The 16,463-nt window shown below is 38.5% G+C and overlaps 1 protein-coding gene across 4 annotated transcripts in view; it reads left to right on the top strand.

Annotated features, from left to right (window-relative positions):
• Positions 1-16,463, top strand: part of SATB2 (SATB homeobox 2) — a 191,150-nt gene that overhangs the window by 100,851 nt on the left and 73,836 nt on the right. For all 4 annotated transcript variants that reach the window (XM_021076069.2, XM_021076068.2, XM_085000302.1 and 1 more), the window contains exon 7: positions 12,804-13,276. In XM_021076069.2, coding sequence (XP_020931728.1) covers positions 12,804-13,276 — 473 coding nt within the window. The remainder of the gene's footprint in view (positions 1-12,803; positions 13,277-16,463) is intronic.

Genomic DNA, 16,463 nt, shown 5'->3' with positions numbered 1-16,463 from the left:
CCATGAGCTTTTATTGTCAAAAAAACAAAGATGTCCAGATGCCATCTTGCTTTATGGTAGATATATGTGTTTTTGTGGACCTTAATATAATGGAAAGAGGAAGTTGATAATAAGGGGAAAATATACCTAAGAAAACCACTTGTATGGTATTATCACAGTGCTGGCTGATACAATTCGCTTATGGGGCTGGAAGCATTTTCCTTCCAAGCCTTGTTTTATTAGGAGTTAACAAGTTGGCTCTGAATATCTTGCTCTAGGCAGAGACTTTGCAAGCAAGTTCTCAACCCAGAGACAGATTCTCTTTAACAAATTTAGAGGGGAAAAAAAATCTTTAGGTTTCATAGTCCTAAAAGACTTAGCTTAGCTTTTTTTTTTTTTTTTTTTCTTTTGCCCTTCAGCCCTTTCAGACTGCTAATATTTTCTTTAATTATATTTAGTGAACTCTTCTGGTTTAGTTTTGTTTTTAATTTCCAGTGGTGTGGGATTTATATCTGGTATATATGGAATATTGGTTTTTAGCTCTTGAAATCATGTCTATGTTTCTGTTAATAGAAAAACAGTTTTTAAATGGTGAATTGACTTTGGACCTATAGTTATTGACTAGGAGAGAATAAATCAGAAGTATTTTCAGTGATTGGGCATGTTCAATATTGGCAGACAGGATGCTGTTCAAGTTTGTCAGTGTTTACATTTTAAAAATAATTTAACTCAGTGAAAGACTTTGGGTGGGCAGTAGGATTTTTTTAGTGTTAATGTGGAGCTCAATTCAGAGAGGAGTCAAAGTAAATATCAGGTTGAATCATATGTAATTGCCATTTTTGTAGGTCAAAAGGATATGTTGTCAGTTTCATATAGTGGTTCAATCATATATGAATTTATTGTGATTACCTGAGATTCTTGGGTTATTACCATGTTATGTGAGTGTGCATCCCTCATTTCGTATTTTTTGTTGGTTACCTGTTTCAAACAAACAATTCATATTTACGGAGTTTATAAAGAGTACTTGCAGAAGCTCTCAGTTGTGGGATTCATGTCTTTTCATTGGTCAGGTGGGAATCCATGCCGATGACACTCATTTGGGGACAAAGCTTCTTGGCTGTAAAATAAATTGAGGAATGGGAGAACTCAGGAAAATAAATATAGTGAATGCGAATATGTATTACAGATGCCTAGAATGAATTACTAATAAACAACAAAATAGGGATTAAAAGGAGCTATGTTTTATCATCAAATAGAAATGCATTTTAAGTCATAGGCAAATGTTTCAGGCCCATCATGTGTACCAAACAGTTAAATTGTCTGAAGCAAAGCTATGGATGGAGGTTTTTCAAGCTTGTGTTATTCAGTATTGTATCTGTAGAGGCTGGCAGTATTCCTGGTACATAGTAGTTGATTAATGAATATTTATCATATAAATTAAAACAACAAACAAGCAAATGTGAGTAAGCCTATTTTAGCATTTAGCTCATTCAGTTGTGAAGGATCAGTAATTTCCTTGCTGTTTAGAACTGACCAGCTTCTGCAGTCTGTCACATCAGGGAAGTTTACAGGGCATTAGGTAGAGACCTCAGGTTGAGCCCTCACCATTCAGATAATTCATGCCCTCATTGTGTCACCTGTGCATGTATGAGCCACATGTGCACGTGCACACACTCATGTAGACAGAAGGTAGGACTTATCTGTAGAAAGGTCAGTTAGTCCTGACTCGAATCCTAAAATGAATAACAGTCACGTGCCCCAAGTCAGTGGAACAAGGTCCCTTAAGACATAAGTTTGAATTCTCTTATTTTCTTTAATAGGTTTGTAACATTGGTTTTTTCTTAGCTTCAGCTTCTTCTTCAAGGAAGGGGAGCATAATAGTATCTATGTTATACAATTGTTATGTGAGAATTACATGACGGTGATGTGTAAAGAGTTTAGCTCCAATGCCTCAGCTACTGTATAAGTGGTTGAAGGCCTGCTGTTACTTGCAATTCCAACACATTTTGAAAGACGTATGTATATTAGCAAGAAAAGTATGAAAATTTTTATGCTTACACTAAAAACATTTTTCTCTAAAATACAACAGAGTACTTTTGAAACGTTTAGACACAGAGAACTTCCCTTTGAGTTAGAAAAAGAAAAAAAAAACCAGTAGTTTTCACTGGCCCTGTGATTTGTTTATTATGGTTGTGAAGTTAGAGCCAGTAGCTCTAAACATTTTTATTTTTCTTAAATATCTGTCTACATTTGGACTGCTCTTTGACCTTGAACAAATGATCTGACTTCTGTGATACTAGATAGAATCATTATCCTTAAAATTGGGATCCAAAATTTTGGGGTTAAGGTTGGGGGAGCAAGGAACTCGGAGTAGAGGTTTGGAAATCCAAGACAATGATATCTTCAAGAATACTTTTTCCCTATGCTCAAGTTTTGGATACCCATTCCAAACTATTGCTTTGAAAAAACAAAAATGAACAAACCAAAAATTTAGGGAGTTCCATTGTGGCGCAGTGGAAACGAATCCAACTAGGAACCGTGAGGTTGCGGGTTCGATCCCTGGCCTCACTCAGTGGGTTAAGGATCTAGCATTGCCATGAGCTGTGATGTAAGTCGCAGACAAGGCTGGGATCCCACATCACTGTGGCTGTGGTGTAGGCCGGCGGCTACAGCTCTAATTCGACCCCTAGCATAGGAACCTCCATATGCTGCGGGTGCGGCCCTAAAAAAAAAAAAAAAATTATTGATTTGATTGACAACTTTTCCAAGAGTACCACATGACCCACCTTTGTCTTTTGTAGAATCACTTCCAGAGTACTTTTTGAGGTTGAAGAAGTCACAGAGAAATGCACCATCCTTTTTTTTTTTTTTTTTTTTTTTTTTTATTTGGCTTATATTCTTACATCCAGGGCTTCCAGGATTTGTTCTGGGGAATACTAGAGTGTTATCTTATTAAGGAATCCATTAGTACTCATTCATGCTAATCTGTTTACATTTGCATAAGCATCTTAATGGTTTAAGGAAAAAAAAATCCATAAGCCAGAAATTCCAGAAATTTCTCAGTGCAAAGTCTTTTACCCAGTTCATTGCTTTCCACTCATTATAACTGTGGACGAACCCCAGGGCTTATTTCACAAAGGCAATTGTGTTAAGGTTTGCATTGAAACACTAAGTTCATAGTTCTAGAAAAAATGATCAGTCTTTTAAGCTATATTAAAAGATAAACTTGCAAGAGCAGTACTACAACTGTTGCTATTGCACTGTATAAACTACTTTTATTCTTGTTGTAGTAGGGAGTTTCACAAAGAGAGATGTCTTAGAAAAGTCTTAAATTTTAGCCAAAGAGTCAAAAAGCAGAAGCAAATATTATGGGAAAGGGAATTGTTTTGGTAATCCTAGCAGCAGTACTCTCTAAGATGCTATTAGGTAAGTAACCTGGAAGGGTGCTTGAAAACCAATTTACAGATGGAGTTCCCATTGCAGCTCAGCAGTAACGAACCCCACTAGTATCCATGAGGATGAAGGTTTGATCCTTGGCCCAGCTCAGTGGGTTAAGGATCTGCTGTTGCCATGAGCTGTGGTGTAGGTTGCAGTTTTGGCTCAGATCTGGTACTGCTGTGACTGTGGCATAGCTCTGATAGGACCCCTAGCCTGGGAACTTCCATATACTACGGGTGTGGCCCTAAAAAGCAAAACATCAAGACAAAACAAAAGAAAAAAACAGTTTACAGGTAATCTTCCTCATTTTACAGGTAATCCTAAAATCACCCAGCTAGTTAGAATTTACTCTTTAAAAGTACCAGTGTGGGGAGTTCCATCGTGGCTCAGCAGAAAGGAGTCTGACTAGCATCCATGAGGATGCAAGTTCGATCCCTGGCCTCACTCAGTGGGTTAAGGATCCAGCATTGCCATGAGCTGTGGTGTAGGTCGAGGATGCGGCTCGGATCCCATGTTGCTGTGGCTGTGGTGTAGGCTGACAGCTACAGCTCGGATTCGACCCCTAGCCTGGGAACCCTCATATGCCTCAGGTGTGGCCCTAAAAAAAAAAAAAAAAAGACAAAAAGTCCCAGTGTGTTTTTTCCACCTATCCTACACCATCTTGCTTTGATTGGCCGACATCTCCACCAGTCAGTTTCTTCACCTTTTGCTCATAAATTCTCTTTAGAAAGTATACTTTGGGGCACTTAGTCACTAGACTATATTTGGAGTATTGAAGTTTTACTGGGATTACTTTACATAGCATCTATAGCAAATAGAGGTGATAAAAATAATGAAATATAACAAAGAAGCACTAAGCTGAAGAAGACAACCTAATTTGTGTGTGTGTTTCTTTTAGTTAGGGTATTTTTGATGCCTACTTATTCCCTGGAAAATGAAAAATAAGCCATGCCATTAAACATTACTGTAGAATAAAAACAAGGATTTACTATATAGCACAGGGAACTGTACTCAATATCTTATAATTAACTAAAATGGAAATGAATAAAAAATACATGTGTATAACTGAATCACTTTGCTGTACACCTGAAACTAAAACAATATTGTAAATCAACTATACTTCAATGAAAAAATACTATAGAACACTTTTCTTCTTTCTTTTGGCTAATATAAATATAGCATGTATACAGTTAAACCATGTTTTACTCCTTAGGTTTTCACTTTTTACTCATAGTAATTTTGAAAGTTAAAATTGTAATTGTATAGCATTCCTGTAAATTTAATTTCAAGAGTTGTGAGATTATGTTGTTTTATTTCCTGTCTATTCTATCTCCTAATTTGAAGGTCAGCAAATGAACTATTAAGCCTCATTTGGAGAAGCTGAGTCCCATGTATTCCTTCATATACCATGAAGCTTATGATTCTAAACTGACAATGAATTTTTTTTAACTGTAGGATTTATTTCAAAAAGCAATATGATGCAACATGGCATGGTTACTTAAACCAAAGGAAAGGTTGCAATTCTTTAGATGACCTTTGGGAAACAGTAGACATTCGTCAGAATGTCCTAATCAGGAAATTTTGAAATGTAAAGTCTAATCTGTTCATCATAATTATACAGATATTTTCTGAAATTTACAGTGGCACGTTAACAAAGAACTTTCACATAGTTACTGATCATCTAAAATTTACTCTTAAATTCTAAGATAACAATATTTTCCCTTTGGCAAGACTGAGATGCAGAGAATCTCCAACTTGCTCTAGAAGGTCCCATAGATAGTGAGAGTTAGAATTTGGATTTGAATACAGCTTTTTAATATCAGGTCCAATCAGTGCTTCTTCAAAGTAACATAATCATCAATAAAAACTAAAGATATATCATAGAGAAAAAATATCAGACACATATATAATAAAGTGAATGTTTACTAAGATTGAATCCTTAATGTCATTAGGGATTGGAGGGAAAAAATAGACTATGGCAGTTATAAATGTCTGGTGTAATCTCAAAAGACAATAATAATGTAAAAACAAAGGTAATAAGAACAATGATTCTCAGACTTTAGCATACATAAAAATTACCTAGCAGCTGTAAGTATCTGGTATGATCTTCAAAAGACAATAAATAAAAGCAAAAATGGGAGTGCCCTGGTGGTATAGCAAGTTAGGTATCCAGCGTTGTCACTGCTGTGGCCTAGGTTACCACTGTGGTACAGGTTCCATCCCTAGCCCAGGAACTTCCACATGCCACAGGCATGCCCTAAAAAAAATAAAGTAAAAGCAAAAATAATATAGATGTTGATTCTCCAACTTAGTGTAAATAGGAATCATTTTATTTTAGTATATGTAAGAAATTTAAGAGATCCTAAATTTGTATTTCTAACAGTCTTCTAGGTGATATGGACATTGATGGTTCAAGGAACCATATTTTGATTATATCTGACAGCACAGAGCTGAAATGAATTGTGTATTTCTATCCATCTTTGTCACTACACATGTGCGTGCACCCACACCCACGCCCACACACACGGTGACTGTATAAAGGTAAACATTGCGTGGTGCCAGTTACTGTTCTAAGTGTTCACATATATTAACTCATTTAATCTGCACAATAATCCTTCATGGTAAGTGTAATTATTACCCACATTAAATATACAAGGAAATCGAGGCACAGGGAAGTTAAGGAACCTACCCTAGGTCACATAGCTACCAAGTGGGAGGGCTGAGATTTAAACCCTGGCGGTCTGGCTTAGAAGTCTCTGCCTTTAGCTATTATACTATATATATCTTTCCCAACAGCTAAAAGATATTTACCCCAAATTGCAATAAAGAAAATTACAATAAAAACTTAGGTGCCAGACCACATGAAATACACACACACACACACATATATACACACATATCAGGTATTTGCGATTATTAAAATAAATATATGGCTTCCTGGATGTACTGTGAAATTGCATGAAATGAGATATTTGGAGTTCCCTTGTGGCTCACCAGGTTAAGGATCTGGCATTTTCACTGCTTTGGCTCGGGCCACTGCTGTGGTATGGTTTCAGTCCCTGGCCCAGGAACTTCTCTGTGATGCAGGCATGGCCAAAAAGAAAAAATAAGTAAAATAAAAAAATAAAATGAGAGTTTTGAACCAAATACCTTTTTGTTGTAATGCAGATAAATCCCTGGGAGGAGTATAACTTTCCTATCTGGGAACAACCTGCCACAGCCAGCAGTCTTGGGCATTGAATAGCTAATGTTTTGGGGGTGCTCTTGGTTAGAATATCAACTCTGTGAACTTGGGAAGGCTTCAGAGCTCCTAGGATTCTAGTACAGGGCTGCAAAGGCCTCTTCTACTTTGGAGTTACAGAGAACCCCAGAATCTGAGACGGTGGTTGGATCATGGTTTTCCATCCTTTGCAATTTTCACTTAATCCCAGAAAGTTCAAAGAAATTGGTAAGATCCTGCTGGAACTGTGAGTTTCTCAGAAACCTGAGCAAACTCCAGATCTGAACTATTCACCTGCAAGGCCCCTGGACTGAGACCCTTCTCTAAAGGTTAAAATAGCCACAGAAGCTGCTCAGCTACTAGACATGAAGGACTTTAGCCCCACGTGCCTCAATAGCTTCAAGCCACACTCTGTTTTGGGGGCATCATTCCTTCCCAGGCACTTCCCACTCCACAGATTACCTCTCGACTTTGGCAACAGTGGCGTCAAATTCACTGTGAATTAAATTTCATCTGTGATGTAAAGCTCTGAAAACAGTTGTATTTTTTTTTTCAGTTGTATTTTTAATGTCACTTTAATAAGTAAGTATTCGGGGTTTATTGAGAATATATCTTGCTGTGAATGTGAACATTGCTTTCAGCATCAGCACAGAGCTGCCTTTAATCCTTCATGGTTTTTAGGATTTCTGATCCATGGCTGAATATTGCAGAGATAAGATGGGCCCTCAGAGCCAGGGTGTATTACCTTTGGTCTTACTTTAGTTTAAGATAGACTTAACATGATGTTTTCTTTCAGGGTGAAAAAATGAAACAGTATCAGGCACTGCTGTTAGGTCTGCATTTCAGTCATTGTTATTATTTTCAAAAGATTTAAAAAGAAAGGAGGAGGAGTTCCTTTGTGGTACAGTGGGTTGGGGACCTGGCATTATCACTGCAGTGGCCTGGGTCTCAGCTATGGCATGGGTTTGATCCCTGGCTGGGAACTTGCACATACCATTGGTGTGAAAGAAGGAAGGAAGGAAAGAAAGAAAGGAAAGGAAGAGGGAGGGAGGAAGGGATGAAGGAAGGAAGGGAGGAAGGAAGGAAAAGAGGAAAGGAGGAAAGAAAGAAGGAGGGGAGGAAAGAAGAAGGCAGGAAGGCAGGCAGGAGGGCCAGAGGAAAAGAAATAATGAATGCCTAAGCTGAGTTTTCAGACTGAGTCTTGTACATTGTGATACTCCTATGACTTTTTTTTTTTTTAAAGCATTTGTATTTTGCCTGCTGTGACATAAAATGCTCAAATATTATTCTGATATTATTTGTGTAAGAGTGATGGCAGAAAAAAATGAACAAGTTTTTCAAATTTTGGCAAAATCTGTGCAAACCATTCCTAAAACAATGCACTCGGTAGAGATGAAACCTGTTGACGAGCATTTGATTTTTAGGCATTCTTAAATTTAGGATGATGATTTTTTTTCTTTATTCTTAGAAGTAAAGAACTTAGGTTTTATTGTTAGAGCTGTCAGGTACTGGAAAACAATGACAAGTATTCTTTGCCTGACCAAAGTTTAGACAGGCTCTTGAACCTTCTCCTGGGCCCATCTGTGCACTTCCTTGTAAAATCCAGTTTTACAAGAACCCTGCTAAGACGGTTTAACTAGAACCCCTCAGCCTTGATATCTGATCACCTTCTATCTCATCCTCCACTATCCCCCAGGTGATGCCTCATCAGCCTGGCCTGTCTTCGGTAAGGAATCCTGTCAGGTCGGTTTAGCCAGAATCCCCCCCTTACTCCTGATGTTTCCTCTTAGTAATTTTCCATCCACTCACCTCCACCCTGCTCCTTGGCTCTAAATTCCCGCTTCCCCAACTGTATTTGGAGTTGGGCCCAGTCTCTCTCCCGCACTGTAAAACCCTGTTGCAGTGGTCCCTATACCTGTTGTGATGGTCCTGGATAAGGTTTGCCTAACCATCTGTAACAGGTGTTGAATATTTTTTTCTTTAACAGCACAGGGGATGTCCTTAGTCTCATAGACACAGTTTTAACACTGGTAGCCCATGGATGGGCAGGATCCAGTTTTCAGAAATATTTTGTTTGGCTTTTATTGTGTTTTGAAAATGGAATTTGTTGCCAACTCCTAAAGACTAGGGGCTATCATATAAAAATCCAGATTTTTCATTTTCTTGAAAAAAATCTAAAGGAGTAACAGTATGAGAAAGGCAGCTGGCTCAGTCAAGGGAGTGGCTGCTTTCCTTGGACTAGGCAGGCTTTCTCTCTCTCTCCTCCTAGCATCTCTGTGGCTAGCTTCTCTGGCTGTTCTGCTCTACCTGGATGGGTAGGCGTTTGCATTCTCAGTTCCTTCATTATGGCTCACTAGTGAGTGAGTACTTCATGGTGTGGCCCCATATCTCTGAGGATACTTCTGCAGTCGCTGTTCTTAACCATGTGAATGAAATTACAGGGATCTGAGAACTCCTAAGAAAAGGGAGAATCATCGTGTATGGTCTTTTTTTTTTTTTTGTCTTTTTGCCATTTCTTGGGCCGCTCCCGCGGCATATGGAAGTTCCCAGGCTAGGGGTCTAATCGGAGCTGAAGCCGCTGGCCTACACCAGGGCCACAGCAACGCTGGATCCGAGCCGCGTCTGCAACCTACACCACAGCTCACGGCAACGCCGGATTGTTAACCCACTGAGCAAGGGCACGGATCGAACCCACAACCTCATGGTTCCTAGTCGGATTCGTTAACCACTGCGCCACGACAGGAACTCCCATCGTGTATGGTCTTAAAGGAATATGGACTGACATTATAACGATTCTCACTGCACCAATTTCATAGATTTCATGGAGCACTGACATTGGTTTTGTATTAATGATGTGATTTAGATATATCTTAAGAAACTCACTCAAATATAATTAAGTCATTGAAAAATTAAATACTGACATTTTGGAAAATTAGCTTTTAGTTAGAGAATGTATGCTTTGAGGAGATTATTTCTATGTACAAGTAGGAAAAGAAATGGATAAAATGCCTGCTTCTTAAGTTACCTGAAAACATACTTTAATATCTGAATTTGCCTTTCTTTTGGCTGAATTAGAACGCCAACAAATAACAAAAGTGAATCAAATGTCTACTAGAGGGCAAATATTTCTGTCTTTACTTTTTTAATTTTTAAAAATTTTTTAAAATTAAAAAAAATTTTTTTTGGTCTTTTTAGGACCGCACCCGCAGCATATGGAGGTTCCCAGGCTAGGGGTTGAGTCGGAGCTGTAACTGCCAGCCTACCCTACAGCCGCAGCAATGTGGTGTCTGTGACCTTACACCATAGCTCACAGCAATGCCAGATCCTTAACCCACTGAGTGAGGCCAGGGATCAAACCTGCAACCTCATGGCTCCTAGTCAGAGTCATTTCTGTTGCCCCATGATGAGAACTCCCCACATATTTCTGTCTTTAAAGTTCGACTTCACTCTTGGAAGCCGACTGTGGTCTCTTTACTCCTTTCAGTAAGGAAATTATAATAGTAACTTCTGTTCCATGGAAACTGTGTTAGATTACCTTGTTCAGAGGCTCTTAATTATTTGCTTGGTTTGGTTTTAAAATATTGTACCTTAAAGTCTAATTAATATTATGACTGGAAAACATTTGCCTTTAGAGGGTAAGATTAAAATATTTGTTCACTTTAAACCTTATGAAGGAAAGGTGAATACAAACTATATGAGTTTCGTTGAAATGATAAAATGAGAAATTGAACTCTGAAAGAAGTTTGAGGTAAACTTTTGAGTTATTTAAAGGATCATATGAAAGTTAAGCAATCATTAAGTTTTTTAAAAAAGCAGGGAAAAAATACTGTATATATCTGAATATAAGGTGAGCCCAAGTTATAGGTGTTTATCCATTTTCCCAGTGAGAAAACCTTTAGACATGTAGATAAAATGATCAGGTACCTGTCTACATTGTTAATGTATTCATTTAGTTCCATGTATGTATTTAAAAATTACACATGACATAAAATACTAATTTAGAAATAAGTAATTCCTGTTGTGGCTCAGCGGGTTAAGAACCTGACTGTTATCCATGAGGATGTAGGTTCAACCCCTGGCCTTGCTCAATGGGTTAAGGATCCAGGTGTTGCCACAAGCTGCAGCATAAATCACAGATGAGGCTCAAATCTGGTGGTGTTGTGGCTGTGGTGTAGGCCTGCAGCTGCAGCTCCAATTTGATGCCTTAGCCCTGGGAACTTCCATATGCCATAGGTGTGGCCCTAGAAAGAAAAAAAAGGAGAGAAATATTACTTTCCCTACCCTACATTTCATTGATGGACTTTATTCAAATTCTTTACATGTGATTTGTGACTTTGTCATCACTAAATCCCTTTTTTGGAGTCATCTCACCCAGTTTTCCAGCGCACATAATTTCTGCCTAAATTTTTTTGAGGCTCAATACTTTTTTTGATCAAATATGATTCTGTCACTGAAAACCATGTACTAATTTACAAGCACTGTTTGCATACTGGGGAGGCAATTATTGAATTATCTTAAAAATTTATGTTACATGCCAAGACTTTTCTATTCCTCAGCATGTGACCACCCAAAGTAGTGTTCTAAATTTAAAATCATATTAGTAGACTTTTCTTTTTCTTTCTTTTTTTTTTTTTTTTTAAGGGCTTCATCTGTGGCATATGGAGGTTCCCAGGCTAGGGGTTGAATCGGAGCTGTAGCTGCCAAGCCTACACCACAGCCACAGCAACGCGGGATCTTTAACCCACTGAGCAAGACCAGGAATGGAACCTGCATCCTTATAGTTGCTAGTCAGAATTGTTTCTGCTGAGCCATGACGGGAACTCCAAAATTATATTAGTAGACTTTTACATAATCATATCCAACATTTGCAATTGCAAGAAAAAGTTTCTAAATCAGTGTGGAGTTTTTACTTTGAAAGGCAGATTTTGTTAGTTTACATCTATACGCATTCAAAGCTAATAAGGATAGAGGTTATTTTAGCCTAATATGTTTTCCCCAAATAAAACTTTGCTTTACATAATAATGTGATACAGAGATTTAGGTAAGGATTTGACTGTGATGTGCCGCTTTTCTTGAGAATATTTTTGAAGGAAGAAGAAAAATCTGTTTTGTTTTGGTTTTTTTTTTTTTGTCTTTTTGCCATTTCTTGGGCCGCTCCCGCGGCATATGGAGGTTCCCAGGCTAGGGGTCCAATCGGAGCTATAGCCACCGGCCTACGCCAGAGTCACAGCAACGCGGGATCCGAGCCGCGTCTGCAACCTACACCACAGCTCACGGCAACGCCGGATCCTTAACCCACTGAACAAAGCCAGGGACCGAACCTGCAACATCATGGTTCCTAGTCGGATTCGTTAACCACTGCACCACGACGGGAACTCCAGAAGAAGAAAAATCTGTATCATGTTTGAACATATATGATACTTTCTTTTTTTTCCCTTTCAAGGTTATTCCTTAAATCTTTACTAATGTTCAATAAAAAATAATAAGGTAAATCACGTGGAGAAGGGAGGTGATCTTAATAGCAAATCAAGGTGGTGGTATTAATTCTGTGGACTTTTTTCTTAACCTAGTGCATATCACAATCATTAAAATAATTGCTTCTTAAAGAAATATTCCTATAAAAAAGACAGTAAATGAGGATGTAAAAGGATACACTACATGGTAGACATTTTCTATAAATGTTTCCCTTTATAATAGTATTTACATGAAATTTTTATTAGAAGGTAGCAGTTAATTTGGTAGGAGATGTTGTCCTTGTCATTTCCTGATAACCATGAACTACACCATTAACCACAAACTACAAGAGATGAAAACAGCTGGTGTTTTTATTACAGAGGGTGATTAGGGAGATGATAGAGCTTGGGAATATGAGAGGGGTAAGAATTTGTAATGGTTAGTGGTTTCTGTCTTGGTTATTCAATAAAATGCTTACTTTTAGGAATTTAAGAAGATTGAAGTGGCAAATATTTTTACTTACATATCACCCATGGAAACATCTATTATAGTAACATTTTGCAGTAAGGATAATTCGCTTTTGCTCTGGGGCTTCCAACTTTGTATGAAAAAGTATATGTCATGAATATATAAAAAATATAACAATGCTACACTTATCAGCAATAAATTATATCAATGATAATGATGATTTATCACTTTTATCTCTTAACAGTGGAAAGAGTGGAACGAGAGAATCTTTCAGACTATTGTGTTCTGGGCCAACGTCCAATGCATTTACCAAATATGAACCAGCTTGCATCCCTGGGGAAAACCAGCGAACAGTCTCCTCACAGCCAAATCCACCACAGTACTCCAATCCGAAACCAAGTGCCCGCGTTACAGCCCATCATGAGCCCTGGTCTTCTTTCTCCCCAGCTCAGTCCACAACTTGTCAGGCAACAAATAGCCATGGCCCATCTGATAAACCAACAGATTGCCGTTAGCCGGCTCCTGGCTCACCAGCATCCTCAGGCCATCAACCAGCAGTTCCTGAACCACCCTCCCATTCCCAGAGCAGTTAAGCCGGAGCCAACCAACTCTTCTGTAGAAGTATCTCCAGATATCTACCAGCAAGTCAGAGATGAGCTGAAGAGAGCCAGTGTGTCCCAAGCTGTCTTTGCAAGAGTGGCATTCAATCGCACACAGGTACCATTAGCATTGAGCGTCATCATTGGTGCTTAAGAATAATACTAGAGGCAGATTGTGGCAAATATTAGTTTTTATCTCAAATTTTTTTATGGATCTTAGAACACATAAAATTAGATTAATTAATAATCTTTAGTTGCTGAAATACTGTCACCATTGATTCATGTTTGGCCATAACTAATTAATCAATTTCAATAATGTAATGTATGTCTATGAACCCACCACCCAACTCAGGACCTGAAAAGTTATTAATGACTTGGGTCTCTTTCTCTGCTCCTTTTCTTCCTCCCTTTTCCCATTTGCTTTTCCCCAGATATAGCCTGATCATAAATTTTATGGTTATCATTCAATTTTTTTTAAACTAGCTCTAAAACATGGTTATCATTCAGTTTTTTTTAAACTAGCTCTAAAACTATTCATACCCCCAAATCTATCATTTACCTAGTCTTTGAACTTCATAAAAAGAATATTGGGAGTTCCCATCACGGCTCCGTGGTTAACGAATCTGACTAGGAACCATGGGGTTGTGGGTTTGGTCCCTGGCCTTGCTCAGTGGGTTAAAGGATCTGGTGTTGCCGTGAGCTGTGGTGTAGGTTGCAGACATGGCTCGGATCCCGTGTTGCTGTGGCTGTGGCGTAGGCTGGTGGCTGCAGCTCTGATTAGACCCCTAGCCTGGGAACTTCCATGTGCCGCGGGTGTGGCCCTAGAAAAGACAACAACAACAACAAAAAAAGTATCATTATATGTCATCATTTCTATAATTTTTATTTTTAAATTTTTTTATTTTAATTTTTTAAGTTGTTATTTCCTCAGTACAGTTTTTTTTTCTACTGTACAGCATGGTGACCCAGTTACATGTACATGTACACATTCTATTTTCTCACATTATCATGCTCCATCATAAGTAGATCCTTCAGAATGTACATTTGATATAAAATATTGATAAAGTGGTAGTGAATAGTTTACTCATATTTTTGGTGTTTTGAGATAATTATATGCCAGTATAATATTAAATGATAAAAATGTTAACAGTTTATGTATGTCTTACTTTATTGAAGACTGCTTATAGTTAAGAAGTTCTTTCCCACCAGTGCCAAACGTGAGTGTACATCAGAATTATGTAGAAGGCTATTAAAACACAGATTGCCTCTTCCCAGAGTTTCTGATTCATTAGGTCTAGGGTGGGAGCCAGAAATTTGCATGTCTAACAGAGTTGCAGGTGATCCTAATGCTGCTGGTCTGGGGTTACACTTTGAGAACCGTAATCTAGCTCTTAGATTAGCTCTTAATACTTCTGTCCCTTTGGCATCTGCAAGGGATCAGTTCCAGGGCCACCCCCCAAAAAACCAAAATTTGCAGATGCTCAAGTCCCTTACAGAAAATGCACAGTATAGTTGGCCCTGCATATCTGCAGATTTTGCATCCACAGATAAAGAGGATTAACTGTATGAGTAACAAAAAAGTAAAAGTGCCTAATCTTAAGGAGCTAACAACCTAGTAGTGAAAATAAAATAAAATAAAATATACCCAGATACCTAAAGTAAAATGTGAAGTAAGGTGAGCCATGATTGTAGTGGATGTTATGAGGAGTGGAGGGTCAGGAATACGTCCAGGAGAATGAGTATGGGAAGGCTTTCAGAGGACAGTGGCTTTAGGTTTACCCACCCTATGAAATGCAAGGCAGGGAGCCAAGCTCTGTGCAGATGGAAAGATGCAAAAGATCATGGGTGAATACACAGGTAAACAACTGACTTGAGTTTGAGGTTGCTGGGCAGTTAGACCCTGAAGGATAAATAAAATTTAACAGGCAAAGATGGAAAAGAAGAATATTTTAGGCTAAAACAATTCATGAGAAAAGCGTTGAGTTAGAAAAAAGACGGGATTAGTTGGAAGTTGATAGCAAAGGTAGGTAGTAATACTTAAAAATGGAGGGAACAGATCAGAAAAGGCCTTAGGACCATGCCAAGAACTTTGAACTCTGTTTAATAAGTACTGGAAATCATTGAAAGTTTAATGTAGGAATACACTATGATCCAGTGATCAGAATTGGATCTTAGGAAGACTTTTGTCCCCTTAATGGGGGAAGAATGCTTTTTCCTTAATGATAGCAGGAGAATAGGAATATCATTTATGAGGTTGCTGTAAGTGCCCAGCTGAAATGTTTGTAGAAGTTGTGAACAAGACTGGTGGTAGTGGAGTAAAGGGTGCAGTCAAAGGGCATCATAAGGAGTTTTCTTGCGGTGTAGCAGGTTAAGGATCTGGTATTGTGTCTGCAGTGGCTTGGGTCACTGCTGTGGCGTGGGTTTGATCCCTGACCCAGGAATATCCACATGCTGTGGGTGCAGCCAAAAGAAACAAACAAACAAACAAAAAAGTGAGAGTAGAGTTGACAGAAAGTGCAACTATTTGGAGTAGAGATAATGCCAAGGTTTGAGCCTTGTGACTAAGAATAAATCAAGATTATTTAGAGAATCAAAGAGGGCATTAGAAGAGATGACAGGAGTAAGGTTAAAGTGATTATTTTGGATTGGGCTATTTTGACTTGAAAATGGCAGCAGATTTCTTAAGTGAAGATGTGCAGGAGTCACTGAAAAATAAAGAGTCTAGTGCTAAGAAGAGTTGTTGGGATTAGAGAGAGATTAGACATTTATTCACAGAGCCTGGGATTTAAAGAGAGAACAAGAAAGGAAGAAACCACTACCACTACTAACACTCAGGAAAAAATCAGAGAAATGTGTGGAGGGGTGGGATCATGTGGAGGTGGAAGAAAAGAGAGATACTAGTGAGGGTACAGAGGATACGAGTAGAGAATTTCCAAAAGGAGACTTGTCCATGTGTGGAAAGCTAAGAAGTCTGGGAAGGGAAGCTTAAAACCATGCCACAAGATTTGGCGATTAGTTGGGAGAGATCTTTGGCAAACTCTAGAGTATAATTTCATTAGAGTGGTGAAGACAAGAGCCAGAATTTTAACTGTTGAGGATACAGAAACAGTGGCTGCAAATTCCTCTTTCCAAAATTCGGTGTCGAAAGGGAGAGCAGAAATGGGTTGACAGTTTGAAAGTGATAGGTAGTCAATTTGAGATAGAAGATTTGTGGTGTCGTTTGGGGCCTCAGCTGAAGTCAAACAGCATGAACTAGTGATGGAACCAACCACTGTGGTTTGGTAACAGTCTTCAGCAACGCTGGC

The sequence above is a fragment of the Sus scrofa genome, chromosome 15, assembly GCF_054392235.1.
Source record: "Sus scrofa isolate SSC_HxYL_T2T_F1_AM1 chromosome 15, Sscrofa_HxYL_maternal_Yorkshire_Landrace_v2.0, whole genome shotgun sequence".
Lineage (NCBI taxonomy): Eukaryota > Metazoa > Chordata > Mammalia > Artiodactyla > Suidae > Sus > Sus scrofa.
The sequence above is the reverse complement of the archived record's forward strand: the minus strand, read 5'-3'. Positions and strand labels throughout refer to the sequence as shown.